Source organism: Corylus avellana, chromosome 5, assembly GCF_965113065.1.
Source record: "Corylus avellana chromosome 5, dhCorAvel1.hap1.2, whole genome shotgun sequence".
NCBI lineage: Eukaryota > Viridiplantae > Streptophyta > Magnoliopsida > Fagales > Betulaceae > Corylus > Corylus avellana.
The window spans coordinates 8,559,899-8,569,907 of NC_142494.1; the positions used below are offsets into that span (position 1 = coordinate 8,559,899).

The 10,009-nt window shown below is 34.5% G+C and overlaps 1 protein-coding gene across 2 annotated transcripts; it reads right to left on the bottom strand.

The window, feature by feature from the left end:
• Positions 1-5,734: 5,734 nt before the first annotated feature.
• On the bottom strand, positions 5,735-9,670 carry LOC132183136 (transcription activator GLK2). 2 transcript variants are annotated; one of them, XM_059596532.2, is made up of 6 exons: positions 8,789-9,669; positions 8,343-8,483; positions 7,524-7,871; positions 7,224-7,280; positions 6,959-7,081; positions 5,735-6,121 (listed from the first exon to the last, which is right to left on the bottom strand). In XM_059596532.2, exons 1-6 carry the CDS (start codon positions 9,254-9,256, stop codon positions 5,972-5,974), a joined length of 1,287 nt encoding a protein of 428 aa, XP_059452515.2. In that variant the 5' UTR covers positions 9,257-9,669; the 3' UTR covers positions 5,735-5,971. The 2 variants fall into 2 exon arrangements, with proteins under 2 accessions (XP_059452515.2, XP_059452517.2); XM_059596534.2 differs by lacking the exon at positions 8,343-8,483 and having other exon boundaries at positions 8,789-9,670.
• Positions 9,671-10,009: the final 339 nt, after the last annotated feature.

The following is a 10,009-nucleotide window of genomic DNA, read 5'->3' on the forward strand; positions in this document are numbered from 1 at the left end:
AGGAATTTAAAGTGAAGTTAGTCATAAAAAAAATAAAGAAGAAGAAAGACAAAAAGACAAAGGCTTACGGTGAGAAGATTGGGCCAATGGTGATGATGGACCGAAATGTAATACATATATTAAAAACAAAAACAAAAAATTAATACATATATTAAAAAAAATTATAATATATAATATATTATGAAAATATATTTTATCACATATAATATTCTCAAGGTCAGAAAACCAACACCCTAAAATTGACCCTCGACTAAAAGGGGATTGAAAATTCTTAACGAAAGCCCAAAGTTGCTTGTGAGTCTTCATTCTTAGACAGGCTACTCAGGTTAATTTCTTTTTTTGAGTAGCACTGCTCCAAACAAATATTTTTAAAAGCCAAAAGGTGGAAATTTGATTCCAGATCGGATCCAGATCATCTGAAATTCTTAAGGGAATTTCAGTAGATCCTGATCTTCTAGATCCCTACTGATAATATAATGGTCAGGAATAAAATTTTATTGGATTTAGGGTTTGGTAAATCCTAAATCAGATAAAAATATGTTATTAGATTTTTGTAGAAAAATACAAGCTCACATCTTTGCCATTAAAAATTAGACAAAACATATAATGACAAGATCTATTTGTCATTTGTCAAAAATTAGATCCTTAATTGTGAAAGAAGGTTAATGAGTTTTTTTGGTACTTGTGGTACCACCTCGGTTTCGGCAAGATGGGATACTGACGTCGTCATGCTGAACTCTCACAAAGAGCTGAATCTTGGAACTTGCCATTTTCGTCATGACGGAATTCTGATGTCATCATGACGAAACGATACAGAGAGTGTCCAACCTCTCTGACCAAAACCGTCAAAACCTCGTCATGACGCTTTTCATGGCGAAGCATCACCGAGACCAAATAAAAACGAACTCGTCAATGTTTTGTCATGACGGTTACATGACAAAAATACACAGAGTGTAAACAAATCAAAGAAACCAACCCTAGTGTTTCAAAGAACAAAAATAAAGACATCATTTAAGAAGAGTCACACTGAATAAGGCCAAAACTTAAAATCTAACAATCTCCCCATTTGGCCATTTGAAGACAAAACACTTATTATAACAAGTGCATAGTACATGGAATTAACAAAAACTCAACCTATTAGAGTCAACCACAAATCATAAGAAGAATCACTTGTTCTCTGAAACAACGACAAACACATTAAGAGCATCGAAATATATCAAGATGAAAACACAGGGGAAAACTACCAACTACTCTCCCCCATTTGATTTATTAAGCAACTCATGTTCCGTAGGCACTTCATATTTTTCTTCAATGAGATAGAACCGGCTATTTCTTTTAGAACAGAAGAGTCAATGCATCTCAAAAGACATATCATTTTTATAGAGATGCACATATTTTGCTTTTTGATCTTCAATCTTTGAATAAAAGCTCTTTTCATTGAAGGTATGCCATAAGTATAACGCATCAGGTTCAACTGGTGTGTGGTCAAATTGAACACAGGAAAGTCACACTCACACAAAAGATATCATTTCCAATTTCTCATGTAGCAAATACTTACAAAAGAGATGTAGCGTGCAAAGATCAATGACATGGCTTATGCTACCTATAATCACAACCATCCTCACACACAATTTGCAGTAAAACATGTCAAATCTAGTAAGTATGAGATACAAGCCATGACAACCATGTTGACATTTCTCATGCTAGAAGGTTAGCATAACACAAAATAGGAGCAAAAACACAAGCTCAGAAACCAACTCAAGGTGCAAAAAGTTTACACAAACAAACTAATTACAAATCAAGATCTAACATGTATGAGAGTATTTCAAGAACCCAGATACTTCATATGAGAGAAGAAGACATAAAAGAAAAAAATAATGCTTTAACAAAGCAACCAAAAAAAAAAAAAAAAAATCACAACTACCATAAAACAAACACACATAAAATCATCTCATGAGAGGTTACACACTCCAATGGTAGACCAGAGAGATTCAAAACGAAAAGCATCAAGAGGTTTGGTGAAAAGATCAGCTAACTAACGCTCAGTAGAAATATGTTCAAGTGACACAACTTTCATTTCAACAAGATCACAAATGAAATGATACGTGAAAAACTAATTCCAATACACCCTCAAATAAAGATAATCTGAGTGTTCAATCAATATAAGCAAAATTAAAAATATGCAGCAATATGCAATCAATTACCAAAATACGTAAAGCAGTAGATTAAGCAAATACAGATATTTTGGTGACGAAGAGAAAACTTTTTAGAAATCGTTCTAAAAGTAAAACTTCTCTTGGACAACCAAATTTAGAAAATCACTATAAGAAAATATTCAAGAGATTACAGACATGGGGACACTTACAACCCTTTGTAAGTTCTTGGCTCTGTAAGATCGACAACCCTCCAACTCGTCTCCTAACTCACAATCTCCTTCATGTGATTCTCCTTTATCGAATCCTTCTGATAAACTTCTCAACATACAATTTCACAATAACAATCACTCTAAGAGAGAAATGATTTCTAGCTCACTTACATAAAACCTCTCTTGGCTCAACTTCTCATGAACTCTAGGGCAAAATTCGTACATCTACAGTTTTCTCTCTCTCTCTCTCTCTCTCTATATATATATATATATATAGCTCACAAACCCCTACACTGCGGCACACAAAACTTAATCAAATTGGACTTCAATTACACAGGGCATCCAGACGAGGTATAGGCTCGTCCAAACGGAACTAGGTTAAACAACGCTAAACCATAGTTCTTTGGTGCATCCAGATGGCTTGCAGACGAGACTTTAAACGAGGCTCTTAGGAAAAACAGATTTCATCTGCATCCGGACTGTTTGCAAACAAACCTCTTTGGAAATCTTCTCCTTCGAAAGGCCTTGCTTCCTGTTCGAACAGTCCAACATGGAGATGACTTTTGACACTTCAATATTGAGAGATTTATATTTCGGTCACCGAATTTAGCCAACAAAAATACTAACAATACTTGATATTAATATGTTTGGTCCTTGAGTGCTGCACTGGATTCTTGAAAATGCATATTGTGCTCTAATTATCACAATAAATCAGCATGATGACTTGATCTATGATCGGATTCCACTAATAAATTCCTGGTTTCGTCCCTACATAGACTACATATATTTAACCACCACTTATGATAGTTTTTGAAATCGATTGATCCGTTTAATAATAGACTTTACTGTTACCTCAAAGGCATTTAACCATTGTAAAAAATTAAAAACTTGGTGTAAAAATTCAAGAATTATGAGATGATTTTTCAAGATTTTTGAGGTAGTTTTCTTTACGATGCCCGAACGGATATGCCAGTGTCAATGTCAAAACGATGCCCAAACGTTGGATTTTACAGTATTTCCATGCCCTGGTGGTCCCCATGCGTAGGAGACAAGCATGTGGCTGCCGTTTTCTCTCGTTTTTGTGAAACCTCTCGTGATTCGAATATCAAAAAAGGTAGGCCCACCCGCACCCAATCAGAGCTCCTGTCGCAGCTGAGCAAGTGACACATTTCATTTGGAATATGGCCCACACGTGGTCAGCACAGATTCGCGACAGACTTCGTTTGTCTGGATATGATGGGGACTGTCGAGCTTTATTTAAATGCATGTCCATATAACAATGCTGCCTCTAATTTATGCATGTCCGAGATTTTTTTTTTTTTTTATGTTTTTTATGAACTCAATTTATTAAATAAATAAATATTTAAAAATTAAAATATATGTGATTTTTATATCAACTTCTAATAAAATATATAATTTAACTAAAGGTAATCTGAATTGCCAAATTGGGAAGTAGAGTTTGCAATATTAAGGAATTAAGAAACTTGGTTATGATAGTAGATATGGTTTAGGCCCTAATGAACAAGCAAGTTGAGCACCGGCTTCGAATCTGAATTTTCAGCAATTTTTTTTGTCGGGATGATTTTTATTTTCATAGCAATATTTTAATATTATTATTTTCTCACATAATAGAAAAATGGTTTTACATAATAATAACTCCATAAGAACTTAGAACTTCAAGCATCTTTAATATAAGTTCTAAGTTCCAACCAACGAAATCTCTAGGAAAAAATTTAGAAAAATTAATTCGACCAAACCATTCTCAAAAGGATTAAAACTCAAGTGAAGATTGAATTAAAAGTTAATTTAAAATCTATCCTATTAATTATCAAGTACCTTGATAACGATATATTTAATTGGACCTAGTAGCTACAAGTCTTCACATATAACGTTTTAACTTTGAATTGAAAGCAAGATTAAGATTTATACATATATGAAAAATGTAAATAACTTAACAAATGGAACAAGCATGTTGCTTAATATACTCGGAAAATTGAATTTTGCATCTAATTTGTAATACAACTATAGTCCTTTTATGATTTTGAAGGAGAAAATACACTTAACTCCTCAAACTAAATATTACTACATTGAAACTTGTATATATAAAATTTAAAAATTGACACTTGACCCATGGCGGAGTTTGGATCTTGGTTCAACTTGGACTATAGAATCATTATCCTTTCATAATCTCCAACTAGGGCTCATAGAATCATTATACTATAGTACACTTGTCCTAATATAATTTTCTGAAGGAGTTTTCAAGATCTACACTATTAATTTTAATTTGAATAATTTCAATTTGAACAACTTTGCATTTATACCACTTTTAAAATATAGTAAAAATAATACAAAATCAGTTCATATAGTTACACCAATATGCAATAAGCTCCTTGTGCTATTACAAATTTACTAAGAGCTCACTGTGGTAAGGAGAACGAATAAAATTAAAAATTAAAAAAAAAAAAAACAAACAAATTATTGCCATAGCCATTAGGGGCGTCAGTCACCCCCCTCAAGTTTTGTTTGGCCATTTGGACGTGGCTGACTCACTCCCAATGCTCATAGGCATGGGGTGATTTTGCAAGTCCTAGCTAGGTTGACCATAGGGTTTGGCCAAACCACTCTCTAAGCCTTGGAGATGGCACGACCACCCCCTCTAATTTTTATTTTTTAATTTTTTAACTTTTTTTTCTTGCCATTCAGGGCCGAACCACCTCCTTGGCCTTGTGGGTTGCTGGAGTACCACCCCCTTCAAGTTGTTATCTTATTATATATATATATTATTTTTGTATTGTTGGTGACATGTATTCGAATATGATTAGTGCTAATGTGGCTTTTGACGGTTTTCGTTAAAATTTTGGACCAAAGTTGAGTGCAAGAATTTTTTTTTTTTTTTTTCCTACTTACCACACAATGAGATCTCAAGAAATTTTTATATTATATGGAGCTTATTAGAAATCTGTATAATTACATAGACTGATTTTACATTTTTTTCTATAAATAATAAATGTTAAATTACTCAAATGTGTCAGAATTGTTGAATATGATAAATGCTGAATTGGCAAATTAATTTGAACCGTTCAATTTCAAATTAATATATAATTGAGAACTCAAAAATTCTATAAAACATATATGCTTGAACACTATAGATGATCCTAGTCTACCTGTTTATATAGTACTGTACACATGTACTGATTGTGTCTTGCCTCCATTAAAATTTGAAATTCAAGAATTCATTCTTTACCCTTTCAAATCTATTTTGTGAAGCTAGCAGTCCATTATGATGCCATGCATGTTCACTATCTTAATTTAAATTTTAAAAATAAAAAAATCAAAAAAATAAAATAAATAAAACAAGAAACTTTTCGATTTGATTAACTCTGCATTTATTAATATTACAAAAAAATGCTTGGCCAGCATTATTATTACACATGGATAAGCTGATAAAAACGAAGCCTGTTCCTGAACATCTAGAGTACAAGGACAAAAGAAAGATACTTAAATTCCGTGAAGAACTCAAAGAAAAAAGGAAAAGAAGAAGGGCAATTAGATGCATACTGTAATGCAAGAAATTTCGTCGAATTTAGGGTTTTTGTGGCGTCAAAGTCAAGCATAAGAGGGTGGTATTTTCCGGATTCCTTGTCGTTGAAGTTCCCCCAGCACGCCATCAAGAGATGGAGGTTTTAAGCCAAGAGGAAGTGGCTGCCAAGGTTTTGATAATACATCTCCAATGGCTGCATCTACGCTCTCCTTTGTCTGTGACCCAACGATACACCAAACTATTAGCATGCATCAAATATTACTATCTTCAAGACGCCATTATTGAAACCTATATATATATCTATCTATATTAATGTCACGCATCCTAAATTTCAAAAAATTACAAGGTTTCATATCAATCTACTAAGCCCTTTTATTCACTTCATCTGTAAGAATTTTCTATTAAATTCTAACAGATAAAGGGTCGCATGCAATTCACGTGACCTTTTTTTTTTCACACAAATTGACGGGTTTTTTCTTTTCTTTTTTGAATTTTTATTTGATGGGGTATGATTGTTATTTTGGGTCATGTGTAATGCATGTAACCCTTTTTCGTGTCATTTAACCAAAAAACCTAAAAGAGGAGGGTTAAGCAAATGGAATTAGTAAATTAGTACGGAGAATACATTGCAATTTTTTAATATTTGGAGATATTATAAATTGAGTAGTAATTTGAAAGAAGTAAATATAATTTTCCGAAGATAATAACTCTTGCAATTAAATGATGTCACATGCTTTTGAGTTGGTACCACGTACTATTATTGCTGTTATTATTTTGGATTGTTAGAATTTCTAGGATATTTTTCATAATAGATAGCCTTGTTATTTGCATGTAATAAGATTTGATCACCTTTTCTAGCTAACGTATCTCACCTATCATATTTTTCATATATATATATATATATATATATATATATATATATACCATAAAATAACTCCAGCTTGCTAGATATAAGATTTGTTTGTAATTAATATCATAAAATGACACACACACACGTATATATATTATTTATTTTCAAATTGTGCGGGAGAAACGAGAGATCAGTGGCTCACCGGATGAAAGTCCAGCAGAGGGTGGGGGCCTGATTGTGCGGTCGTCGGGACACCGATGCCGGCGGGGTCTACTTTGTACATGGCATGGGGTGGGATGCCCGGGACAGGTGGCGTGGCAAATCTCTGCATGAATATATACATATATATATATATATCAACAACGTGGAAAAGCTGCCAACTTAAATAATAGCAGTGGATCCAAAACTTGAGGGTAGAGACACCATGAAAGGCTCCAAAAGAGTAAGGATAGATCAATAATAATTACCGTTGTTGCCAGTGGCTGTGGAAAGCAAGGCGTTCCTGGGGTTAAAGCATTTGGAACCTACAAAAATAAATAAATAATATTTCATTTTAGTGAGGGATATCATATAGGGTTTAGAATTTTATATTGATGCTGGAGTTTCAACGCATTATATTTATACACACATTTATTAGCTTAAACGTTTTAAAAAAAATTATGATTTAATATGGTATTAAAACGAGATATCATAAGTTTAAATTTTACTCTATAATTCATCACATTGCAGTTAATATTCTACATATTTAACTGAGAATGAGAGCTTACACGTTGGTTGTGAGAGTGCCAGTATGAAGGATCTGGTGCTGGCGGTGGAGGAGCGGGAACCCACGTAGGCGGCAGAGGTGGTGGTAGAGGTGGCGAATGGGCTAGATGTTTAGGCCACATTGGCATTAATGTTTGGTCCATGGGAGGATGACCCCACACGTGTAAGGGCCTAAAGTGGTGCATGGGTGTTATAGGAGGTGGGAAACCCATGGTGGGTGCTAGCCAAGGACTCATCTCTCTCTTGCATTCTCCTCCACCGGTAGCCGCCCCATACATCTGCCTTCTTTGGCTCCAGCTAGCAGCTTCCGCTTCACGCGCCAGCAAGTGCTTCCGATGTGACCGATATTTCTGAAAAAAAGTTCAAAATGAAAGCTTTGAGAAAGATAAGCTTTGATCACTCACATATTATTACTTTCAGCACAAAATTCACAAGCACTAGTATATATTATTCTCTTGTTTATTTAATTTTTCTTTCTGTAATTATTGTTAACTAATATATATTAAGCTTAGTTTTACAAACTTCAAATTAAGAGCTTGCAAACTCTCTCCATCAAGCAATTCTGAACTTCTTATTGCCAAAACCTACAATTCAAAAAATTTCAAAATGTTCTCATCTCCATATATTTACCAAAGTAGTGTATTTCCATGAACTACTAAAGAAACAAAGCTCTTTCAAACTCTCTCTCTCTAGAGACTTGTCCTGATTGGAGAATTAGACCCTTTTTTTCTCTTCCAAAATAAGAAAAAGAATGATAAAAAAATAAAATATATAAAAAAAAAAAAAAAAAAAAACAAGCACAGAGAAGAGATTGGATGTGCCTGAAGGTGACTGGCTATGTTGTGGCGAGTGAGACAATCAATTCCCATAAGCTCTAAAATCCTTGAAGGCACTGCCTTATCCACCCCTAGCTGCTCCACAGCTTGCACAAACCTTCTGTGCAGCTCTGGGGTCCAATCCACCTATATACACACAGTTCAAGAACAACTTTCCTTTCAATATCCCACAAAAATAATATCACAAAAAATCTTTTAAAATTATAAAAAAAAAAATCTGGGTCTTCATAGACTCCTTGTGTATTAATTTGTGAAGACCCAAATAAGAGAGAGAGATTTATGGAACTTGTTTGCTAGTATTGAAGCCAGTATTGAAGCCTCATGTCCTATAAAATTCTTAAACTCAGTGTCCCATGTTTCCCGATCTAGTTGGGACGAAGTTCCGGATACCCGGTTATCCACAAAACAAAAAAAAACTTAAACCTAATTACCTTCATTTTGCGCTTTCCATGAGAATGCTTTGAGTGTGAAGATGATTTTCTGCCTTTATCAGCTTCCTTTGTAGGTGGTTTCACCACAACAGATTCATCGCTTTTGCTCACAATTTCTTCTCCTCGACTTGACCCGGAACCGGAACCAGAACCAGAACCGGAAACTTTGTCTTCCTCTTCTTTCTTTGTATTGTAATTGTCGTCTAGTTTTTCGACAGACATGGATGTGTACATGTCGGATTCCTCACCCCCGCTAACGGATAACTCGGCAAGGAGTTCCGGGTCCATCTCCAAATCCGGCAACACATCTCCGTCGTTGATCTGGTCCACGAAAAGGTCGTCGAAATCGATGCTGTCGAGCAAGTTCCCATCGGAGAAGTCAGGGAAGTCATTTGCACCGATTGAGAAGCTCTCCATCTCTCCTTGGTTCTCATCCTTTGTGCTCCTCAAAGCTGACACAGCAAGCATGAATTCCAAATTCCTAGCTAAAAGAAATATTCTCTCTGCTGCAATTTCCCACAAAAGAAAAGAAGAAGAAAAAAAACCACCCACCAAAGTATATATATATATATATATATACTTGAAGGTGTGAGGAAAATGGATTCCTTTTGCTGTGATGGGGTTTTGGTGATTTTTTGCCGTGTGAGTTGGAGAAGAAAAGAAAATGGATATATCTCCACCACAACTTGTGTTAAGATCTCAGAAACTTGTTTTTATGTGTTTGGTTTTTTGGGCTTATTACAAATATAACTTCTTGAGCCTTTTTTGTGTATGTGGATGGCCTTTTTTTGAAGGTTTTGAAAGTCTGAAAAGTGGGAGCTCGTGAGCTTTATTTAATTTTTGCAAAGGGTTTTCAGTGGGAAAGGAGGGACGGAGGGAGAGAGAGAGAGAAGGTGCTGCAGATTGATGTCAGAGGGTGGGGCTGGAATTGGAGGGATACATATAAACAGATATATCTATTGTACAGTGCAAGAGAAAGTGATTGCTGAACCAAATTAAACTTTGTATTTTTTTATAAAGGCATGAAATAGGAAATACATATCATTCTATTCCCATTTTTATTTGATAATATTCTGAAAAAGTCCTTTTTTTTTTTTTTTTTTTTTTTCCTTCTTTGTTATCTTTTGGTGCACAATATGGAAAAAGTACTCCAATCTGTTAGTTATTATTGTACTTCTTTTCGAGAAGCTCTAGCCCATCTCTAAGTCAAATTTGCCCTAT

Excerpts from the sequence above, each read along its gene's own strand:
- LOC132183136 (XM_059596532.2), bottom strand. The coding sequence starts at position 9,256 with ATGCTTGCTGTGTCAGCTTTGAGGAGCACAAAGGATGAGAACCAAGGA. Across the intron at positions 7,872-8,342 it reads ACATAGCCAGTCACCTTCAG|AAATATCGGTCACATCGGAA; the intron begins GCACATCCAATC and ends ACTTTTTTTCAG. Across the intron at positions 6,122-6,958 it reads CTCTGCTGGACTTTCATCCG|ACAAAGGAGAGCGTAGATGC; the intron begins GTGAGCCACTGA and ends GTTGGGTCACAG.